General features: G+C 37.7%; 1 protein-coding gene across 1 annotated transcript in view; it reads right to left on the bottom strand.

Annotated features, from left to right (window-relative positions):
- LOC127654155 (neuronal growth regulator 1-like) overlaps nucleotides 1-24,891 on the bottom strand; it is a 192,107-nt gene that overhangs the window by 141,963 nt on the left and 25,253 nt on the right. The window contains exon 2 of the mRNA XM_052141192.1: nucleotides 8,665-8,903. Coding sequence (XP_051997152.1) covers nucleotides 8,665-8,903 — 239 coding nt within the window. The remainder of the gene's footprint in view (nucleotides 1-8,664; nucleotides 8,904-24,891) is intronic.

Here is a 24,891-nt window from a genome sequence, read left to right as displayed (position 1 = left end):
ACTGCAATAACACATTTTGTTATCCTTTAAAGAGAAGTGTTTTGGTATTGTTCTGCATGTACCTGTGTCAAGGGCTGGCAGGGGATGCCAGTGCTTGGATTCAAGCCTTCATTGCTTTCCTTTTGATAACTTTTCCTTTTCACAATATTTGTGTGTGCTTTGTAGTTTTAGGCTTATTATAAAATTGTGTCATTATTTTAGCAACATGCTAATACCGAACTCTATTGAAATTAATTGGAGCATCATTTGTATGAAGCACAAGAGTTGCTGGCTATATAGAGCATTAAAAATCAGTCATTTAACTCAGTCGTTACAGCGAGACCCTTACGGTAGCTACAATGGGAGTGTATAGGGACGATTTTGGAGGGTTTAAAGTCAGAAATATCAAGCTTATAATACGACAAAAGCTCTCACATTTATTCTTCTGTTAAACTTCTTCTATTGTGAATTAATTGAGCTGTAAAGTTGTTTAAATTGTCTTTTTCATGGTCGTTTTAGGGTTTGAGGTTTACAGTGTTATGTTGTCATGGCAGGTTAAAGAGCGATTTTATCACACTAAAATCACATTCACTCACATACAGTCGAAGTCAGATGTTTACATACACTTAGTTTGAAGTCATTAAAACCACTCATTAAAAGCCACTCCACAAATTTTATATTAGCAAATTATAGATATGGCAAGTCGTTTAGGACAACTACTTTGTGCATGACACAAGTAATTTTTCCAACAATTGTCTACAGACAGATTGTTTAACTTTTAATGGACTATATCACAATTCCAGTGGGTCAGACGTTTACATACACTAAGTTAACTGTGCCTTTAAGCAGCTTGGAAAATTCCAGAAAATTATGTCAAGCCTTTAGACAATTAGCCAATTAGCTTCTGATATGAGGTGCACTGAATTGGAGGTGTACATGTGGATGTATTTTAAGGCCTACCTTCAAACTCAGTGTCTCTTTGCTTGACATCATGGGAAAATCAAAATAAATCAGCCAAGATCTCAGAAAGGACATTGTGGACCTGCACAAATCTGGTTCATCCTTGGGAGCAATTTCCAAACACCTGAAAGTACCACGTTCATCTGTACAAACAATAGTACGCAAGAATAAACACCATGGGAACATGCAGCCATCGTACCGTTCAGGAAGGAGATGAATTCTGTCTCCTAGAGATGAATGTAGTTTGGTGTGAAAAGTTTAAATCAATCCCAGAACAACAGCAAAGGACCTTGTGAAGATGCTGGAGGAAACGGGTAGATATGTATCTATATCCAGAGTAAATTGAGTCCTATATCGACATTACCTGAATGGCTGCTCAGCAAGCAAGAAGCCGCTGCTCCAAAACCACCATAAAAAAGCCAGAATACAGATTGCAAGTCACATGGGGACAAAGATCTTACTTTTTGGTTTCTCTAGTCTGATGAAACAAAAATTGAACTTTTTGGCCATAATGACCATCGGAATGTTTGGAGGAAAAAGGGTGAGGCTTGCAAGCCAAACAACCCCATCCCAACTGTGGAAGTATGGGGGTGGCAGCATCCTGTTGTGGGGGTGTGTGGTGCAGAAAAGGGTGGGGCCAGGCCAGACTGACGCACGCCCGGACCCAAATCAGCCTGATGAGGCGAGCGAAGGATTAAGGTGACCAGAGATGTCACAAGTTAAATAATTTAAAGGCAATGCCACCAAATACTAACAAAGTGTATGTAAACTTCTGACCCACTGGGAATGTGATGAAAGAAATAAAAGCTAACATAAATAATTATCTCATCTATTATTCTGACATTTCATAATAATAAATAAAGTAGTTATACTAACTGACATAAGACAGGGAATGTTGGTGAATGTAAAATTCTGACTTAAACAGTATTATTTATCTTGTTTGGCTACTTTTTAAACAGTGACTATTTTAACATTTATTGATTTGCCCCATTCACCATTGAAAGTGCCTTACTATAATTTTTGTCATCAACGTTATACCACAAATAGCCTACTGTCGATTGAGCTTCACTTGTTTTGAATCCAAAATATTCCTTTATTATTCCATTTCAGTTAGGATTCTGCCTTAGAATGCAGCTGCCTATGACGGCATTAGACATAAATTCTCAATAGGTTTTGGAACACAGCATATGTTAGCATACTTCACACACTTCGTCAATGTGCACCGTTTCAAGGAGTAATAAATATTTAGCAGCAATGACTATACTGCAATACAAATATGCGCATATATTTTAAACATACCCATGTGGCAGGAAAGACAAATATGCTACACTTGCAAAAATGGCAATTTCCACATTCGTTCTTAGAGGTTCCCTATTCCCCATACAACTTTAAGGCTGTTAAAACCAACCAACTTAGATCCTAATTAGCTGTCATACACAGAAACAAAACACAAACCCTGACAGGCTACCTGACCCAATGTGATTTCTTCACATTCAGAGAGAATGTGCACTACCAAACAACATACAATGATACAATGTTAATTGAAATTCAGTCCTAAATAAATCTAGCATTAAATGATAACTTATAATACACTTATAATACTCAAATGCTTTTTGGGAGTATCACTTAAGTCACTTTACCATTTCTTATGTAGATATTATTACAATACACAGGATATACAAGAAACATTCTGTCAAAAACACATTGCTTTGTTTCCTACACTGTAAAAACATAACGGTAAACGTTAATGGATTAATACGTATTAACTGTAAAATATACAGTCAAATTTTTTTTTATATATTTTAAAAGGCAATCCATTTTTACAATAAAATGTTGTAGAACATTCATACTTTTTAGATGTAAAAAGTATGATTTTCCGGTATAATTAATAGTACAAAATTACATTATGTTTAACAAGAGAGTACATGTACTTTTTACAGTAAATTATTGTTAAAATAATTGCAGTAAAAAAACAATAATTGGGTGTTCCCACAATTACTTGCATGGCCCATTATATTTCATTATATTTTATGGGAATAGTTATGTTTTTTTCTTATTTTTAATATCAGTTACGTACATTGGGGTACTCTGTTTTATATTTAATGTAGTTTAGTTAATGTTTACTTCATTATTTAAATGTCACATGTGTTACCCTGATGGTGTTTAGTGTTTGTGTGAGTGTCTACATGATTATTGGTCATTGCTTCTGGACTATTGATGAACTTGATGTCATCGTGTATTCTTCTGTAATTTTGTTTGGTGATTAACAATAACTTATAAAGTAAAAAGCATATATTTAATTTCAGAAGGTTAATATCAAGTTTATGAAATTTTCTTACTATAAATTTAACAGATTTGTTTTCCTTTTTTTTTACAGTGACAGCGTGGTCACGTGAATTACAACAGTTTTAAACTGTTACATTTTCAGGTTGTTCTGTAAAGTTGTTTACATTTTCCTGTATTTTCACATAATTATCATAATTTTTTTTGTTGTAAAAACAGGATTTAAAAAAAAAAATAAAAAATGTATATAGTATATTTTGTTGTATCAATTCAGTCTATATAGGCAGGAGTGTTTGCTTATACAGTTTAAACAGAGATATCAGGGACAGAGGGATCAGAAAGGATCAACTTTCACTTTAAATATTTTCAGAATTGCTGTGAGGTGCAGACTCACTGGTACAGAATCTAAAATTAGGCATAATATTTAATGACATTTTAGATTAAGTTCAAAGCATCTTCACCTAGCTTGATGATCGTCAGCAGACTGGATTGGGGATTTTCAAATGGAAGTTCAACATTATATAAAATGAGCAGCCTTTCAAATGTACTGATATTGCTCTAAATATACTAAATATGATTATATACAATATTTTATATTTAAATATTGAACTTTAAGTGGAACACATCCATTCACAGAAAGATGTCATAACAGCCATTTTTCCTTTAGCTGTAATGATGAAAAGTACAAAATTCCAGGCAGCATTATTTCTTGGGTATCTTGCACTAATCCCAGAAAACAAAACTATGGCTGCTGATGACAAACAGACCATCACTCATAAAATTAAGATAAGTTTGTTATATAGGGACTATGCACAGTAATATGATTTATCTTTCATTCACTAACAGAGCACATCTATAAATGACAATGTGTTGGTCTCAAACTGCTCTATTCAATGGTGACTCACCAATGACTATGACAAATGGTACTGTCTGACAAACAAGGCTAAGATATAAGTGGTGGAGAAGATGGGTGATTATTCTCTGAAAAATGTGTGTGGGCTCTTCTCATTCGATCCCTGCAAAACAAACAAGCACACTCATTCTCTGATGATGCCCAGTATTGACCGGGTGGCTAGAAAGAATGACCCAGCAAAATGGTTTTGTCCACACAATGTCCACTATACCAAGAGAGCTTGAAAAGCCTGCAAGTATGGTCTCTTCAAATTTCATAAAGGACAAATGAAAGAAATTAATTGTATTATGTAGGATTTGGTGTTCCATGGTTTTGCCATTGTGAGAATCAATCTCTTCATTTTATTTTCTGATAGAATTCGGCATGATATTTAGTTTACCACTGCCCGATTCTTATTACACTTTAGTTGTTGCCATTACCACAACAGTGCTTGTATATTTTCTTACCAGTGCTTATCAATTAGCCCAGATCATGTAGAGATACATCCAAGTAATGTATTCTATTAAGGACAAAAGATCCATCATGATCATGCAACAGCCTTCGGCTACGAGGATGAAAAAGGAGGACATTAATTTTGTTGATCATAATTAGACACAGAAGTGACACAGTGATGAGCTTATAGGTTTATGACCTGTAAAACTACACACATTGAGATTGGTCCCTATTAATTTAGTGTATCTCAGTGTGCTTGCTTTGATTTTTCTCTTGTTAATTAGAGACAGTGTGTTTGTGCTATGTTAAAGGGGGAGTTCACACAAAAATGTTACTCTGTCATTCTTTACTCACCTTCATTTCTTTCCAAATCCAAACCTATTTGACTTTCTTTTTTCCATGGAACACAAATAGAGATGTTAACACTTTTAAATAGGGCACAGGTTGTACCACTGCAGAGCATCAGCAGCACATCCCACTGTGGTGTCAACCGTGTACAGCAAGTTCACTCAGCGGGAGAAAACATTGTACATGAATAACATGGTTTGGAGAGCTACAGCCGTGGAAAGTTGAGGCAAATGTTTATTGTTAAATTATCTTCTAATGACAACAGGATAATGAGTTGAAGCCAAACAAACCACAGTGACCTAACAAACATCTACACAACAGCTTAAAATAAAAAATACCATATCCAAAATCATTGTTATTTATTATCAGGGATATTATTTATGATTCAGATATATACCTAGCTGATTAATGAAACTCCAACCAGCATCCTTATGGGAAAAAACACCTTATCTCAAGAAAAACAGGATATGCAAATAGAACAACTGGCCTGAGGTGTCATTTATTTGAATTACTTGCAATGGAAGCTGATAGTGGCCATTTCCATAATAATAAAAGAAAAAACTTATACAGTATAAAGCTGCGCAAAAACAAACTCATAAGCACATAGGTTCTGAAAGCATCGCTCACGGTCATGCTAATTTACAAAGAAGAAAGGATTGTCAGAAAGCCATAAAAAGCATTAGCCCAATATTTGCACCTAGCAATTTGTGATTTGTTGAAAGAACAACATTTTGAGAACCACGTTTTATTCTTAATCTCTATTCAGTTGGGAAGTTAAAATATATATATGCTACAACCAACAACAATGGGTGAAGCTAATAAATAGTAAGTTTAAAGGAGGAATTTAGAATAATATTTGAGAGCTACAGCATACGGGAAGATTTTCAGTGAATAATGACTTCAATTTCAGACTGTTCCTCACAGAAACATATTTTATAAGTCATATTTACTACTCTATTTTTTTTTTCTTCTTTAAATGTACTGTACTATACTGTTTTTATTTTTTTATTTATTTTTGTATTTATATTATTATTATTTTCCAAATGGAAAAGAACAGCATAAAGATTCTTCCAAATTTTTCCTCCTGTGATTCATGAAAAAAGCACAGAATATAACTTTGACATCATGACAGTGAGTAAAAAAAATCACATAATTTTTATAGTTGGGTAACACACAACAGTTCAAGTTCATATATATACATTTACACAAATTAACTTATTAAATATTCAATGCTAATTTCTGCTAATTAATGCTAGGGGGACACACATGCACAGTTGAAGTCACTATTTGCATAATGTACCATTCAAAAAAAGCTTTTTAGCAATTTTGATGATACAGAGCATATGACTTCATATTTGATGGTGCTTCATAGTCAGTAGTAACATATTAATCCATATTTTCAGCAAGACAGCAGACATATACACTTATGAAGCCTACTCTAAGCTTTAAGCAAAAGGGGTAAAATTCTAAACTGAAATGTTAACAGTGTGGTTGGGTCCCTTTGAAATAAAATCATGAATATGGATGTTAATTAGTGTAAATCATGACTTTATATCATCAGTATTATTAGTTCATTTGAAATCATATCCAGATCCCAATGAATTATCAACTAAGAGGAAAAACAGTTCATGCAAATATTACTTTAAGGAGCAGCACAATCTAAGCATGGACTTGGGTGTGAGTAAGTGCAAAAGGAACCCCCCTCCCAACCCCAAACCAAAATAACCCTCTAATACAGTATACTGGAGGAAAAAAATGGAAAACATGTTATGATGACATAATAGCCCTAGCCTAATTTTTTATAAATCCTGAACACCATTGTTTACCAAAGACAAAAACAAAATTCAATTTTTCCAGACTGAGTAGCTGTTGATGTGGGAAAATCTTACTGGTATTAATGACCAATTTGTGTTCAGATTTACAATAAAGGGTAACATTTTACAATAAGGTTCCATTCATTAACATGCACAAACAATGAACAATTCTTTTACAGCATTTATTGATCATAGTTAATGTTATTTTCAAATTCAAAAGTTGAGCTAAGATATGTTAATGTTAACTAATATATATATAAATAAATATATATGTGTGTGTGTGTGTATATATATATATATATATATATATATATATATATATATATATATATATATAAATTGTTAGCTAATGTAATTTCATAATTCATTAACTAATGATAACGTATATCTCCTCTCCTGCAGGAATGATGCACTGACCGAACTTCAAATCTCTGTGGGTCTTCAATTTGCGAACACACGCCACTTGAGGGCATAAAGCTGCCTGGTAGAGGGAGCTCTGGCTTTGCTGATCATGTCTACAACTGCAGGTGGTAGACTGCTTTAGTCTTCCATGTCCCGTCCAGGGGCCAGACGTGGAGATTCCAGAGGTCTGGGCGTGGGTGCCAGAGGGTGCCCTGTCCCTGAGAAAGAAGGTCCTTCCTCAGGGGAATTTGCCAAGGAGGTGCTGTCGTGAGGAGCGTGAGATCCGAGAACCAGGTCCGGGTGGGCCAATAAGGAGCCACCAAGGTGACCTATTCCTCGTCCTTCCTGACCTTGCACAGCACCAGTGCAAGAAGGCTCAATGGGGGAAATGCGTACTTGCAGAGCCCCCGGGACCAGCTGTGTGCCAGTGCGTCTGTGCCAAGGGGGGCTTCCGTTAGGGAGTACCAGAGCGGGCAGTGGGAATTGTCTTGGGAGGTAAACAGATCTATCTGTGCCCAGCTGAAGCGGCCCCAAATAAGCTGGACAACCTGGGAATGGAGCCTCCACTCCCCGCTGAGCGCAACCTGTCGAGACTGCACATCCGCCGTTGTGTTGCAGTCGCCCAGGATGTGAGTGGCGACCGCAACATTGCCATGGTCATGTCTTCGCAGTAAGAACATGAACCATTCACAAACGCTGCCTCTGTATGATCGCTACCCAGGCACACATGGCAGTGTCTATGACCTTCAGATCTGGAGAGATACCGGCCACATCCAGAAACTACACAGCGGCGGAAGGGCGGCGGAAGGGGAACAGTAAAGATTTGCTAGGATCTCTTTGTTTGTCATTAGATGACAGTTTTTTGTACAGTGTTATATCTTTTGTTGCTGACATCAAAGGCAGTGTATCTACTAAATATACATCATTCAGTGGTGTTTGCTAAGGCAAGCATCACTATTACGATTGCTTATACTGTATTTAGGGTTAGGAATTTGAACAGACCTCTAAACTTTGGTACATCACTCGTACCACATTTTTGTGCTAGTCAAAAATGGCAATGGCAAACCATGCACCGTTGAGGAAGAGGTGTGCTATTACTTTTGTTAGTGATCAAACTTACATTTTTCAACTGGCAAGTGATATATCAAGTGAAAAAATCCCATTGACTTACAAGTACATTGAAGGAGAGGCCTGAGCCATTTTCTTAGCAATCCTTGCATCCTTGTAACGACTTAGCAACTGCATAGCAATGCACAAAAAATTATCAGAATATCTTAGCAACAGCATAGCAACACCATGGGAACCACCCAAAGCACGTTAACATCATGGCGGCAAGATTTGCACTGGAAAGCACCATTTAGCAAAACTAGTTCTGCATACTGATTGACCTAAATGTAATGCATGCTAATATTAATTAATTTCAATGTTTGATTTTAAGGATATTTTTGTCAAATTTGGGTCCAGAAGCAAAACCAGTTGAGAACCACTGCTTTAAACATAGTAGTCTACTGCAGTTAGCCGTGAAACACTTACCTTTTACAATTAACTGAATAAGCTTTGGGCGTGGATTACGTTCGCTCTGTATCGAGCAAGTGTACAAGCCCTCGTCTGTTACATCCACTTTCTGTATCTGTAAACTGTATTCATGTTTGTCCCCCACATTTGATACGATGGACACCCGAGGGTCCCCTGACCACTTGTCATTCCCTGCGTAAATGATACTGGAGCGGTTCAACCACGCTCCTTTAGAGATTCCATCCAATAGGTAGCATCTGAAACCAAAGAAAGCAGACAATTAAAACTAAGGACAAACCTGAAATAACAGCAAAAAATATAACTGATATCAAATTTCACGTAAACACCACGAAAGCCAAAGAAAACATATTTAATTTTAGTAGGACTAACTCGTTTACTTGGATGATTTACATTTCTGGTTGTTTCTCACCACAACCTACTGTATTGCAATCATGGTTGGAACATTTTAGATCACGTTTACATCTGTATTTAGCGCTGACCACTTGTGATTGGATCACCAAAAACTTACCATAAACAATCTTAATAGCAGGTATAAATGGGGTTTAGTGCAATAAACAAAGACAGAAACAAAAGACAGAAGTTACATAGGCTTTTTATGTAAAAAAAAATAAATAAAAAAAAAGAAAGAAAGAAAGAAATAGGGAACAGCAGGTGCTGACATTGTTAAAAAAAGCAATACCAGCAGACACAGTGCCAGACCTCCCTATACGCAATTTGCGTAGGGCCCTCGATCCGCCTGGGGGCCCCATGCTATCAAAGATGTCATATGCAGCCAAGTACTGGTAAAGTCATTAAAACTATTTTTCTAACCACTCCACAGATCTCAGATTAGCAAACTCAACTAAGTCTTTAGGACATCTTCTTTGTTCATGACACAATTAATTTTACCAACAATTGTTTACAGACAGATTGTTTCAGTTAACTGTGCCTTTAGGCAGCTTGGACAATTCAAGAAAATTATGACAAGCCTTTAGCCAATAAGCCAATTAGCTTCTTATACACCCCTCAACCCACTGGTAGGGATTGGGGAACAGGTTTGCTCATTCAAAACAACTGGACATTTTCACCACACTCCTCTCTATATAACAATACTTCTTTTGAATTCCATGCTATTACTACAGTGCAACCCACACAAATCCATGTTGTTGTCATCTATCGCATTCCAGGTCAGCTGGCAAACTTTCACGAGAAGTTGGATGTCATTCTGTCCTCCTTACTGGAAGATGGTAGGCCACTTGTGGTTTTTGGAGATTTCGACATACACCAAGGGAAGCCTCAGGCCACTGAACTTCATGCTCTTCTGGCCTCATTTGACTTGGAAAAACTAAGCACTACAGCAATTCCCAGATAGGGCAACCAGCTGGACCTCATTTTTACATGTAACTGTACCAAATCAAATATTCTTGTTACTCCTTAACATGTCTCTGATCACTACTTTGTTCAATTCAACATGACTCTCCCATCTATATCAAAACAGACTCTACCTTTGGTTTCCTTTCACCGTAACCTCTGTTCTCTTTAACCCTCATGCCTTTCCACTGCTGTCACTACCTCTCTTCCCACACAAAACCTATTTTCCATCCTGGATGTAAAAACTGCCACAGACACACTAAACTCTACTTTAACAACCTGTCTAAACAGCATTTGTCCTCTCTCCTCTAGGCCAGCATGTATGACACCGCCCAGCCCCTGGCTCTCTGACGTCCTTCGTGAACATCGGACTGACATCATAGCGGCTGAGAGGAGATGGTGGAATCTAAAGATCCAGCAGATCTGGGTAAGTATCAGTCTCTGCTTGCAACTTTTCCAGACAACATTAAATCTGCAAAAACTGCCTATTACCAGATCAAGATTAACAGCACCACAGACACTTGCAGCTTGTTTAGACCATTCAACACACTTCTCTGTCCTCCCCATCCACCGCCTGACACATCACTGACAGCAGATGCCTTCTTACTAATAAGGTTACAGCCATCAGCAATACATTCTCAGCACCACACCCTGTCAAACACCCACCTCCTGTATGCAGCTCTTCTGTCTCTATGTTCTCTCCTCTGACTGACACTGAGGTCTCTAAACTCCTCCTCTCCAACCACCCCACCACCTGTTCTCTTGGCCCCATTCCTTCTCACCTTCCCCAGGCCATCTCTCCATCCATCCTATCTGCACTCACACACATAATTAACAAATCTCTACTTACTACATTTAAGCAGGCTCGAGTAATCCAGCTGCTGAACAAAACCCACACAAGAAGAACACTACAGACCAGTCTCTCTCATCACATTCATGGCGAAAACACTTGAAAGTGAAAATCTCTCAAAGAACAAGCTGCTGGATGACAATCTGTAAGGCTTCAAAAGAGTCACTGAGACAGGCGAAAGCTGGATCCAGATCATCCATACAGATTCAACAGGACCTTTCTGCAGCCTTTGACACAGTCAATAATCAGATCCTCCTCTCCACTCTCTCTTCTCTGGGCATCACAGGAACTGTGCATGACTGGTTTTATTCCTATATTTCAGGTGGGTTCTTCAAGGCAGCCTTGAGAGGTGAGGTGTCCAAGTCACATCAGCCACTTACTGGGGTACCTCAGGGCTCTGTGCTTGGGCCTCTTCTCTATACACATCATCACTGGGACCCATCATTCAGTCACATGTTTCTCTTACCACTGCTACACAGATAACACACTTGTCTATCCGGCCCAACAACACCACAGTGACTGCTCGAATCTCTGCCTGTTTGGCAGATATCTCCGACTGGAGGAAGGAACACCACCTGCAACTTAATCCAGCTCAAGACTGAGCTCCTTGTCTTTCCAGCAAACCCTGCTGTTGAACACAACATCACTGTGCAGCTGGGTTCAACTACAGTGATGCCTTCCAAAACGGTCAGATATCTAGGGGTAACCATTGATAACCAACTAAATTTCACAGACCACATCTCAAAGACAGCACAATTGTGTAGATTTACACTCTACAATATCAGGAAGATAAGACCCTTCCACTCTGAACATGCCACACATCTTCTTGTTCAGTGACATGTCATAACTAGACTGGACTACTGTAACACTCTCATTGCAGACCTCCCGGCATGCACACTTAGATCCCTGCAAATCATCCAGAATTAAGTAGCATGTCTGGTCTTTAATGAACCAAAGGGAGCGCATGCTACACCACTCTCTTCACTGGCTGCCGGCTGATGCACATATTAAATTCAAGGCTCTGTTGTTGGCAAACAGAACAGTCACTGGGTCTGCTCCAGCATATCTAAAATCATTTCTGCAAAGCTATGTTCCCACCAGAAGCCTGCGGTTGGCAAAGGAATGGCGCCTTATTGTACCAACACAAAGAGACACCGAAACACTTTCCCAGACTTTCAGTTTTATCAAACCACGTTGGTGGAATGACCCTCCCAACTCCATCTATGAAGCTAAAATAAATATTTTCCATGAGCACTTAACCAATCACTAAAAAAAATAATAATAATAATTATTGTTGCACTTTAATCTGTCTTGAATACTACTATTCTGATGCTAGTGGAACTTTGTAATACAGCACTTTTTGTACCACTGTCTTTTTAAATGATTCGCTTATAATGTATTCCTCTTTTGTAAGTCGCTTTAGATAAAACCATCTGCCAAGTGAATAAATGTAAATGATTTGGAGTCAATTGGAGGTGTACCTGTGAGCTACCTTCAAATTCAGTGCCTCTTTGCTTGACATCATAGGAAAATCAGAAGAAATCAGCCAAGACCTCAGAAAAAAGATTGCGGACCTCCACAAGTCTGGTTCATCCTTTGGAGAAATTTCTAAATGCCTGATGGTACAATGTTCAACTGTACAAACAACAGTATACAAGTATAAACACAATGGGACCACGCAGCCAACATACTGCTCAGTAAGGATACTCATTCTGTCTCCTAGAGATCGAACGTAGTTTGGTGCGAAATGTGCAAATCAATCCCAGAACAGCAGCAAAGGACCTAGTGAAGAAGCTGAAGATAAAGGTAAACAAGTATCTATATCCACAGTAAAAGGTGTCCTATATCAATATAACTTGAAAGGCTGCTCAGCAAGGAAGAATCCACTGCTCAAAAACAGCCATAAAAAAAGCCAAATTAAGTTTGCAAGTCACATGGGGAATTCCACATGAGGGAATTATACAAAAAAATAAGTAAATTCAGAAGCACATGTACATATATATATGAATGAATGAAGAGTTTCTAGAGAAAGCTGATTCTTTTTTTTGTGACATTTTTGACCTAATATTGCCTTAAAACATGCCAGTCTATTGCATACTTGTCACGAACCCCGCTCCCTCGCTCCGCCCCCTTGAGCTCATATGCTCTTTTTCCTCCCTCGGGCTTCCATGCCCATTTTGCTCGTTCGAGCTTGCACGCTCGTTTTTGCTCCTACGAGCTTACATGCTCGTAGACTATCTCCCCCCCCGGGCACACATGCACTCCTCGAGCGTACTCGCTCGCTTCCCGCACTCGTCCAGAACATTATGACCACCTGCACTCGTCCCAATCACCACGTCATTGTTTACACCTGCACTCCTGTTCATTGTTTACACCTGCACTCGTCACTATGTATTCCACACGCATTCGTTTCTCCAGGGTTGGTTATTGTATTTAGTTTCCCGTGTCCTTGCCCCCCGCTAGTCTCGCCTAGTTCTGATACTCCTCTTGTTTTCCTCTTAGCTTGCCAGCTCCTCGTTCCCCTAGTACCCCTGTCTACTCCCTTTGTAAGTTTACCCGCCTCTCGATCCTGTTTACCCCGGCTTTGACCCTCGCTCCCCTCGACTACTCTCCCGGATTTGCCCCCCTTTACTCTCTTTGATTCCCCGGCTTTTGACCCTACGCTTCCCTCGACAACTCTTCACTGGATTTGCCCGTTTGTACTGTTGCCTGCTTTTATTGTTGCAATAAAAGCAGTTTGTTGACTTACATTGTGACTGTCTCATCTTGTGTGTGTGTGTGTGTGTGTGCGGGTTACAATACTGTGGCAACTCAAACACAAAGATAATGTTAAGCTTAATTTAACAAACCAAATAGCCTCTCTACATTTGATAAAAAAATCAATCAAATAGTGATGGTGCTGTTTTTTACATTAGTAATGTCCTGACAATACTTTGTGATCAGTTGAATGCCACTTTGGAGAATTAAAGTACCAATTTCCTTCCGAAACAGCAAAATGGGTACATTATTATATGAGGGGCTTTCTCAGCAAATATATGTATATGCGATTAAATGTGATTAATTACGATTAATTAATTGGGACACCACGTCATTAATTTGATTACTATTTTTAATTGATTGGCATCTCTAATATACATATATACATACATACACATATATATATATATATACAGTGAGGAAAATAAGTATTTGAACACCCTGCTATTTTGCAAGTTCTCCCACTTGGAAATCATGGAGGGGTCTGAAATTGTCATCGTAGGTGCATGTCCACTGTGAGAGACATAATCTAAAAAAATAATCCAGAAATCACAATGTATGATTTTTTAACTATTTATTTGTATGATACAGCTGCAAATAAGTATTTGAACACCTGTCTATCAGCTAGAATTCTGACCCTCAAAGACCTGTTAGTCTGCCTTTAAAATGTCCACCTCCACTCCATTTATTATCCTAAATTAGATGCACCTGTTTGAGGTCGTTAGCTGCATAAAGACACCTGTCCACCCCATACAATCAGTAAGAATCCAACTACTAACATGGCCAAGACCAAAGAGCTGTCCAAAGACACTAGAGACAAAATTGTACACCTCCACAAGGCTGGAAAGGGCTACGGGGAAATTGCCAAGCAGCTTGGTGAAAAAAGGTCCACTGTTGGAGCAATCATTAGAAAATGGAAGAAGCTAAACATGACTGTCAATCTCCCTCGGACTGGGGCTCCATGCAAGATCTCACCTCGTGGGGTCTCAATGATCCTAAGAAAGGTGAGAAATCAGCCCAGAACTACACGGAAGGAGCTGGTCAATGACCTGAAAAGAGCTGGGACCACCGTTTCCAAGGTTACTGTTGGTAATACACTAAGACGTCATGGTTTGAAATCATGCATGGCACGGAAGGTTCCCCTGCTTAAACCAGCACATGTCAAGGCCCGTCTTAAGTTTGCCAATGACCATTTGGATGATCCAGAGGAGTCATGGGAGAAAGTCATGTGGTCAGATGAGACCAAAATAGAACTTTTTGGTAATAATTCCACTAAACATGTTTGAAGGAAGAAGAATGATGAGTACCATCCCAAGAACACCATCCCTACTGTGAAGCATGGGGGTGGTAGCATCATGCTTTGGGGGTGTTTTTCTGCACATGGGACAGGGCGACTGCACTGTATTAAGGAGAGGATGACCGGGGCCATGTATTGCGAGATTTTGGGGAACAACCTCCTTCCCTCAGTTAGAGCATTGAAGATGGGTCGAGGCTGGGTCTTCCAACATGACAATGACCTGAAGCACACAGCCAGGATAACCAAGGAGTGACTCTGTAAGAAGCATATCAAGGTTCTGGCATGGCCTAGCCAGTCTCCAGACCTAAACCAATAGAGAATCTTTGGAGGGAGCTCAAACTCAGTGTTTCTCAGCGACAGCCCAGAAACCTGACTGATCTAGAGAAGATCTGTGTGGAGGAGTGGGCCAAAATCCCTCCTGCAGTGTGTGCAAACCTGGTGAAAAACTACAGGAAACGTTTGACCTCTGTAATTGCAAACAAAGGCTACTGTACCAAATATTAACATTGATTTTCTCAGGTGTTCAAATACTTATTTGCAGCTGTATCATACAAATAAATAGTTAAAAAATCATACGTTGTGATTTCTGGATTTTTTTTTTAGATTATGTCTCTCACAGTGGACATGCACCTACGATGACAATTTCAGACCCCTCCATGTTTTCCAAGTGGGAGAACTTGCAAAAGAGCAGGGTGTTCAAATACTTATTTTCCTCACTGTATATATATATATATATATATATATATATATATATACACACACACACACACACACACACACACACACACACACATAGAATTGAAGTCAGAAGTTTACATACACTTAGGTTGAAGTCATTAAAACTAATGTTTTAACCACTCCAGAGATTTAATATTAGCAAACTATAGTTTTGGCAAGTCATTTAGGGCATCTGCTTTGTGCACAACACGAGTAATTATCTGAAGATACTATGTTCATCTGTACAATCAATAGTATGCAAGTAATTGCTCTACTGCTCCAAAACTGCCATAAAAAAGCAATACAACAGTTCAAGTACAATTGGCAAATGGGGACAAAGATCTTATTTTTTGGAGATAAGTCCTCTGTTCTAATGAATAAAAAATTGAACTGTTTAGACATAATGACCATCATTATGTTTTGAGTAAGGTTGTGCGGTATATCATCTATGATAATAAGATTAACAATATGCGAAATCACATTATCGAGTATGTCACTCATTTTAAAAAAACAATCAAAAAGCCGTATTAAGTGTCCACGAATTCACTGCGTGCTTTAGCAAAGTAGTATATACTACTGCACATGCACATTCAGATCGTGATGTTGCACATTAGATTGCGTGTATGACAGAAATTAAAAATGAGGAGAAGATCATCAAACACCAACAACCTCGCAACCCACGCTAGATTTAATTGCTAGACGTGGGTCGTCATCAATAGCATGGAGGTGGTTTGGATTTGAAAGGTCAGATGCTAGTCAAAAGATGCCAATCTGCAAACTGTGCCAAAAATTGGTTACAGTCAAAAGCAGCTCGACGATCAACCCATTTCACCATCTTTGAACTACACACAGCACTGAATATGAGGAATATGAAAAGCTTTGTGAGTCAACTGAACACAACATGCCTGCAGCTGACAGGGTAAAAGCAAAAAAAAATACTTAACAAACTTTGGCAAAAAAGGTCCTTATGAAAAAAAGATAAAACAAATGCTGTCACCAATTACATCGCAAAAGACATGGTGCCAATTCAAGCGGTTGAGAGAGATGGTTTTAAACAACTTATGAAGACTTTAGACCTAAGATACACACTTTCTGGGCTGTTTTTTGCATCTTTGACTTTATGCTAAATTTTACAGAAGGGTGTGATTTGTTTACAAATGCAATAATAGTTTTTTTTCTAGTGCCGTGTTAGAAAGAATAAGTTAACATAATAAGTTAGCATTTGGTGACTTTTATTACAATGTCATATTTTTGCTTCTTGCTTGTATGCTGCCAAGTTCACAAGTTGTATTGTTCTTACTTGAATGCATCAGTTTTAAATAATAAAGACCTCTTTTCCTTCAATATATCGTTTCGATTAATAATATCAACAATCAATGTTATCATTAGGGCTGGGATAAACGATTATTTTTTAAACGATTAATCTAGCGATTATTTTTCCGATGCATCGATTAATCTAACGATTCATTTTTTCCAGTCCGATTCGATTTCGATTCGATTAATCGACGGGGGTGGGGTGTATAAAATGTAAAAAAAAAAAAAAACATTTGCTGGGAGTTTGATTGACTGGCAATCTGATCAATCAATCATAATACGCCATTTTTGTCCGACAAGTAGTCAGGAGAGAGAGAAGATTAACGTCGGTGGATTTGAATTTGAATAATGGATTGTAGGCTACCGTACTGACATCTTTCCGTGGTTAAAACAACAGTCCTTCTGATGTAGGCTACATTCATGTTTAGCCTATTTGATGCTATAAATTAACCAAGGAAAAGATGATCGGTCCACGAGCAGCTTTAACTGAGGCAATCTGTCACGACACATTAAAGAGCCACAAAATAGTAGGCCTATTTATGGTTTAATTTTCTTTGAATGACCAAATTTGAAAGTTGAGACTTTATTAAATGTTACCTGCTTGGTCCTGTCTGTCAGCGCGTTGTCAGTGACCTCTATGTATTTTTCATGACATTCATAGCTATAAGCGCATTATTAATAGCTATAAGCGAAAACTTTAGGTGTCGACAACGTATTATAGCCTACTCCAACATCAAGTGCAAAGTGGGGAGTTGAAAAAACTTACGGTGCTCTGTCATCTGCAGCTGCTCCCGGGTGGCGCCTCTTAAGGTGCTGGTGCATTGCCGTGGTGCTAGAATGGAAGGCCATCTCCATTTTGCAAAGACGACATATCACGGAATTGTTTCCTTTTAAATTAAATAATTCCCATACTTTAGAGGAACGAGTGCATGCCGCCTTGCACTTCTGATAGTCTGAGGATCCACTAGTGTTGGCGCCGGCGCCGGCATCTTTGTTTTGGTTCTGACAATTCGACGCGCATATTTTGTGTCAACGTATTTTTTGCGTCGACGTCATCCCAGCCCTAGTGCTGGTGCATTGCCGTGGTGCTAGAATGGAAAGCCATCTCCATTTTGCAAAGACAACATATCACATAATTTTTTCCTTTTAAATTAAAGAATTCCCACACTTTAGATGAACGAGTGCGTGCCGCCTTGCACTTCTGGTAGTCTGAGGAGCCACTCGTTTTGCTTCTACTCTCCGGCGCCGCCATCTTTGTTTTGATCTGACGAATCGACGCGCATATTTTGCATCGACATATTTTTTGATGACGTCGACGCGTCGTCCCAGCCCTAGTTATCATGTTATGCTATTAATATGTTGTAAGAGGGAACTAGTACAATATAAGACTTCTACAAAATATAGGTGCAAAATATCATCAAAATCCCAGAAAATATTGAGAGATAATTTTTGGTCAATATCACGCATCCCTAGTTTGGAGGAAAAAGGGCGAGATCCCCTGCCCCAAATAAAAAATAGCAATTTCGGTGCTAAAAAGATACAAAAAAAATAAAAAATACAAAATACAATATAAAACATCTCATCACTCATGTACTACTTTGATTTCGTTCCAAGGTCATCCTGTTTTATTGTTGTTGTTGTTTTTCTGTTTTAAGTTTCTATTTAAGCATGAGGTCATCCCAGAAACTTGTGTGCTATCTCTGGCAATCCTTCTTTCAAAACATATGGCTTTGAAACAAAGAAGAAAAAGTAAAACAACCACACAACAAAAATATGGCTTGGGAACTTCAATCTGAAGCTACGTCTAACATCTATTTGTTATCTGTCAGCAATGGTGTGAGAGATAATTCTCACAGGATACTCCTGAGGGTATAGGTGAACTGAGTCAACATTTATGTCAGTATCTTTCAGGTTGCAGCTCACTTCTTCACAGTCGGTTGGATCTTTTGGAGATCTGTTGGAAAATGTTCTCATGCCACTAAAAAGGATAGTTCAACCAAAGTAAATATTCTGTCATAAATTCTCACTCGCATTATGTTAAAAAATGCATGACTTTCTTTCTTCTGTGGAACACAAAAGAGTTGTTAGGTAGAATGATAGCCCCAGTCACCGTTCACATCCATGGCATCTTTTTTCAATCAATGACTAAGACTGAAAATTCCTTTTGTGGCCCACATAACAAAGAAAGTCGTACAGACTTGTAACAAGATAAGGGTGAGTGAATCATGTTTTTTTTTTTTTTTTTAACTAGCTCTTTAAGAAACAAAAATGTAGTTTATGTTATGAAGCAGGATTTAATGATTCAATTCTCATTTTGATAAAGTGAAGTCAGTATGATATGACCATATTTAAGAAAATGCTACAGTTTTTGTGAGGGTAGAAAGTAGGTGTTATAAGAAATATTAGCATTATGCGTGGGAAAAGCACACTGGAGAATAATATGTGATTTCAAGCAGATCTTATTAAAAAAATGTATCTTAGTTTTAGAACACAACATCTAAATTAAAAACATTTCATAATGCCAGATTGCATGTTGAATACAATATTCTAAATCCAATATATATTAGTCACACTTCTATGTTATTATTGGTCCAGGCAGTTAACATTCAAAATTCACAGCCTAGCCCACGGGCTAAATCATTAGCATATTATTATTATTTTAACATTATTATTATTATTATTATTATTATTATTATTATCATCATGGCTGCTTATCAAATTTACAATCTAATCAATGTAATCAAAAATTTATTTAAATTTATACAGATAAAAAAGAAACTGCTGGCCATCAATACAAAACAAAGGACAAAAAAGTCTACAAAGGCTACACAGTTAAATGTAGTTCTAAAATGCAATATATAATGAATACGAATGAATAAATGTAAAGACACAAAAATGCATCAATGCAATACTAAATAATTTTAATAAAAAAATCAAATGCTGACTGTCAGTACAGAACATGTGTTTTTTATTTGATGTTTTTTTGCTTAATACATTGGTTCACACTCACAGTTCTGAAAGGTCTTTGTGATTCAACAGCCTGGCAAAATCTTAATAATATCTGTCTACTGGGATTGATTAAACAGATGTATGTTAATTTTTTGTAGTTAAAATATTTTATCCATTCAAATGCAAAATTTTTCAGTTACTAATGCCATAGAAGAAATTCACTATTCACAGTCAGCAATGATTGATTTAATCCATGAGTGAAAGTGTCTAATAACAAGGCAGTTACTGAGATCAAACAAGTAGTATTTGGTTTGTCGTGTGTGGGGACCCTCTCCATGTAGATTTAAATAGTGTTTATTATGTTACTGACATGACTGTGAGTGCTCATGATTTTATACATATGTTTCAAAATTACAATTAATTTCTTAAGGAGTACAACTTTTTTAATGCCGAAAAAAATAACGAGTGCTCCTTTAATATGCTTTGACAACTATTTGCTATTCATTCATAATGTAACATTCTTTGGCACCTCAAACAAGAAGGAACTACAGTCAATCTCAACAGAACTATTTTCATGACCATGCAACGCGCAACAACCGTGCGCTACATCTTATGCACTTACAGTGCTTATTCTAAGTACAATTGTCGTGCCAGCGCAATGTGCAAGTGGCTGTAGGTGTGAGTCCTTATGCTATCTGTGGGCATAAGCGCACAAGCTGTGGGTGAATTGTGTTAATGAAGTGGTGCAAATCGTAATTCGCTGTTTTCCTAAGAAATAGGTCAGTGTGTGCTAAGACATCTGAGAACCTCAAAATGAAATTGCTATAATTGAAAATACCAAAACTTCATGGCCATGTCCACTGAATTTGCGCATGAATTTGTGATGAATGATCATATAGCACTGACATAACAGTCTTCAAAAAGGGCCCTATGTTAAATTATTGGATCATTGACACTGAAGGTTTCATCTTCAGTCCTGACCTCTGAAACAGCAGGAAGACTGGTGTGAGCACACTGCATAGATCTACTCGGACACAACTCATGATACCTCCTCACAAAGGCCTAAGTGGTTCCCAATGGGGTGTGGGCTATTCTAATGGAAAGAGTATGTAACTCCCTGTGTGCTGTATTTCCTTTGTACTGCCTGGGCGGAGCAGATGGAAAGAGGTGTAAGGTGGACTGCCTGGACACTCTTTGAACTCACAGACTATTGAGGGTCTTGTGTGTGTGTGTGTGTGTGTGTGTGTGTGTGTGAGCGTGTATTTATCACTTTGTGGGTACCAAATGTCCCCATAAGGATAGTAAAACCCGAAATTTTTGACCTTGTGGGGACATTTTGTCGGTCCCCATGAGGAAAACAGCTTATAAATCATACTAAATTATGTTTTATGAAAATGTAAAAATGCAGAATGTTTTCTGTGAGGGTTAGGTTTAGGGGTAGGGTTAGGTTTAGGGGATAGAATATAAAGTTTGTAAAGTATAAAAACCATTATGTCTATGGAAAGTCCCCATAAAACATGGAAACACAACATGAGTGTGTGTGTGTGTGTGTGTGTGTTGAAGTTATATGTTTATGGCAGAAAATAATAAGAAGCACCTCGATAAGAGAAGATTTTAGATACAGTAAATGTGTGCCATTCAGAATTAAACTGAGATTGCCATTCAAATTCCTGAAATCCCTTTAAATACAGTTGCTGAATTTGAATTGACATATCAATCTGGATGCTGAAGTTTTATTTGAATATAAGAGCCCTCTACAATGCAAGTAAATCACTCCCACATGCAACCAAATATAGAGCTAGAAGACTATCTGTCATTTGCCACTGGCAAGTACATTTTCAGAATTCACTTGAAAGTGTTTGATTTGCGTATCGGCGAAGAATTTAGGACTAAGATTCTTTCACTGCGTGTTGTGTTCCACAACTGAAACACTTCTGTGAGATGCTCACTTAACTACCATTTTAGTGCTTGTCATGTACAGTATATAAAACAACAAAAACGTAACAAAATGTGTAATAAAAATGAAATATTTAAAAATGCAATCATACATTCTGAAATATTTTGATTTCAACAAATTGTGTATTGTGAATAAACTATTTTGAGCTAATAATGTGTAGCTGCAATGAAATTTAAAATAATGACATCATTATATAGGCCTATGCATTTTCATGAAATAATATAAACTGATAGAATATTGAATACTTTTATGTTGTAAAATTTCTACACATTTTAAAAAGCTTAACGTCATTAAAATTATGAAAAAATGAATTATAAAATAAAGAAACATACATCTGTGTATATTTTTGTATGAAGTGGAATATACAGTATAAGAATACAATATGAGAAGACACCCCAATCGCAGTTTGGTTAATATCTTTAGCCTTATTGAAAGAAAAAAATGATAATTAGTGGTGAAGTAAATATAGCAGACAAGATTTATTATTTTCTACATTTGTACTCAATTCAAAACATGCAAAAATGAATTCACTGGTTTAAAAGTGAATATTATTCATGATTGTTTGTTCTCTTTACAATGCATCATCATGTATCAATTCTTAAGTAGAAAACAATTATTTATGTGCAAATTTGTGTACATTTAACTGGTAAATAAAATAAGTACATTTTACTTAACTTTTTGAAGCTGGTGTTTCCAGCATGCACCAGGCTTGAATAATTAATAAGCTTGCATGGTTTCACTTTTTGTACGTTTAATTAGTCGTTTTTATTGTTGATTTGTTTTGTTACGTTTGGAAAGTCTGAAGTTAATTTTCTACTCACAATTATCATTTCATGATAAAAAAAAAACATTATCTGCAGACTGTTACCATCATCATGATATTATTAATCATTGTTTGAAATGCCACCTAACTTTAATTTACAGAACACCTACTTTCTCAGATTGCTCTAACATAATTTTATATCAAAATATGATCAACATATTAAAATGTTGATATCAATTCTTAGATTTATTAATCTCTAACAATGTGGTGGATATTGTGGTACTGTACTGTGTGGTCTATTGAATTCTATATATTGAAGAATTTTTTTTATAATGATTTAAAATGTATCTGTGGCAGGGTCGTGATCCTACACACCCGGTCCCGTATTAGGCTAATTATGCCTCCGTGAGGTTTAAAGACTGACTGCAGAGGGCCGTGCGGGAGAGAAAGATCGTTAGCTGACATGTCCGTCATGTGTGTGTTTATGTCTTCTTTCAGGCGGCTGGGCTCCTCGTCCCCCGGCAGATGGCCGCGGCTGCTCCGTTGGGGTGGACGGTAGTGGCGAGAACTCTACTACGGCGTATCCCTCCTCCTTCCTGGGTTTCGGCACCAGTGTAACACAATTAAAGGATGGGCAAGGAGGAGGCGAGAACCGGCTTGACGATATAAATGATAGTTTAATGAGAAACTTAAAAGACAACATAAACACACACACGACGGACATGTCCGCTAACGATCTCTCTCTCCCGCACGACACTCTGCAGTCGACCTTTAAACATCAGCGGATTGATTAGCCTAATACGGCTCCAGTGTAATGGTCTTCAATGGAAAGGAGGAGGCGAGAACCGGCTTTTCAATATAAATAATAGTTTTAATGATAAACTTAAAAGAAGACATAAACACACACATGACGGACATGTCCGCTAACGATCTCTCTCTCCTGCACGGCCCTCTGCAGTCAGCCTTTAAACCTCACGGAGGCATAATTAGCCTAATACGGGACCGGATGTGTAGGATCACGACCCGGCCCCGCCCTCCACCCTGCCACAGTATCATTTAATTTTTTGTTTAATTGCAATTCAGTAAATTCCTCTTCCTGTCATTTAACTAAAAATGGTTGCCAATTTAATTCAAATACAAACCCACAAATTAAAAGGGAGCCACTAAAAATTTCCCCAACCCTTGTCAAAGCTCAAAGAAGCTACTCCAAAGACATGTGATTAGAGAACGGCAAGGCAAACAGACCTAACATAAAAATGCACAGTGCCACATTGTGAGAAAGACAGCCATTCAAGACATAAGTTCTGCCTGAATTAATACATTGTGATGTCATTACAGAAGAATGCACATGGACTAATCTGAAAAGCTCATAATGCAATATGTCCCCTAAAAACAAATGAGAAAATAAGACCACTCCAATTCCAGCTCCCAGCTGTACTGATTTAATGAAGATACACTCACACAAAGCCTTTATATTAAACTTGGTTATTCACATCATACCTGTGACATAACCATATGCTGACCATAACTTTTCCTCTGTAATATAATTCAGGGTAAAAATTCCCCCCAAACCACTGCAGCATTTTGCATTCTGCATCCAAATGTCTATTTTCAAACCAATGCGCTTTGTTACCAATTTAAATAAGAATCTGCTTTCAAAGTCTCAAAACAGATGAGAGAAGAGACCGTAATCAAGTCATGTTTGTTCTTCCTCTTTCCCTGAAATTTCCCTGAATCATCTTTATTCATCCCTTAAAAAGCACTGAAGCTCATGAGGGCAAACCTCTTCATAGCCATGATCACTTTAGAAACCATGGAGGCTCTCCACATTGTGAAAAACTGATTAGGTCTTCATCTGCTGTTTTCTGATTTAAAACATGATTTCTGAAAGGCAGATTCATGAGGCCTTTGTCTTGTGTTCTCTGATTTTGCTCATCTTACAAACCACAAAAGTGAGGTCAAACAGACTGAACCTGTCCTACATACTTAAAATACTGATTACCATTAGCACCACCAAGTACAGCTGCTGTTCAGGGGGTTTTCTGTAATCTAAACTGGATTTACTTTTCATTTTGGATTGACCCAGATTTCTTTTTTCTTCTTCTGATCACTCTTTCCAGCTGAATGATTCATAAACTATTTTTTATGGCAAAGCCATTGAGATGATTCAATGCTGTTTCCTTGTAAAAATGTTGTAGTACAGGAAGGAATATACGTATATTTTAATTTAACAGGATCATTGTTTCAAATGGGCTGCATGATTATGACAA

This window comes from Xyrauchen texanus, chromosome 13 (genome assembly GCF_025860055.1).
Source record: "Xyrauchen texanus isolate HMW12.3.18 chromosome 13, RBS_HiC_50CHRs, whole genome shotgun sequence".
Taxonomy (NCBI): domain Eukaryota; kingdom Metazoa; phylum Chordata; class Actinopteri; order Cypriniformes; family Catostomidae; genus Xyrauchen; species Xyrauchen texanus.
This window is presented reverse-complemented; position numbering and strand designations above follow the sequence as displayed.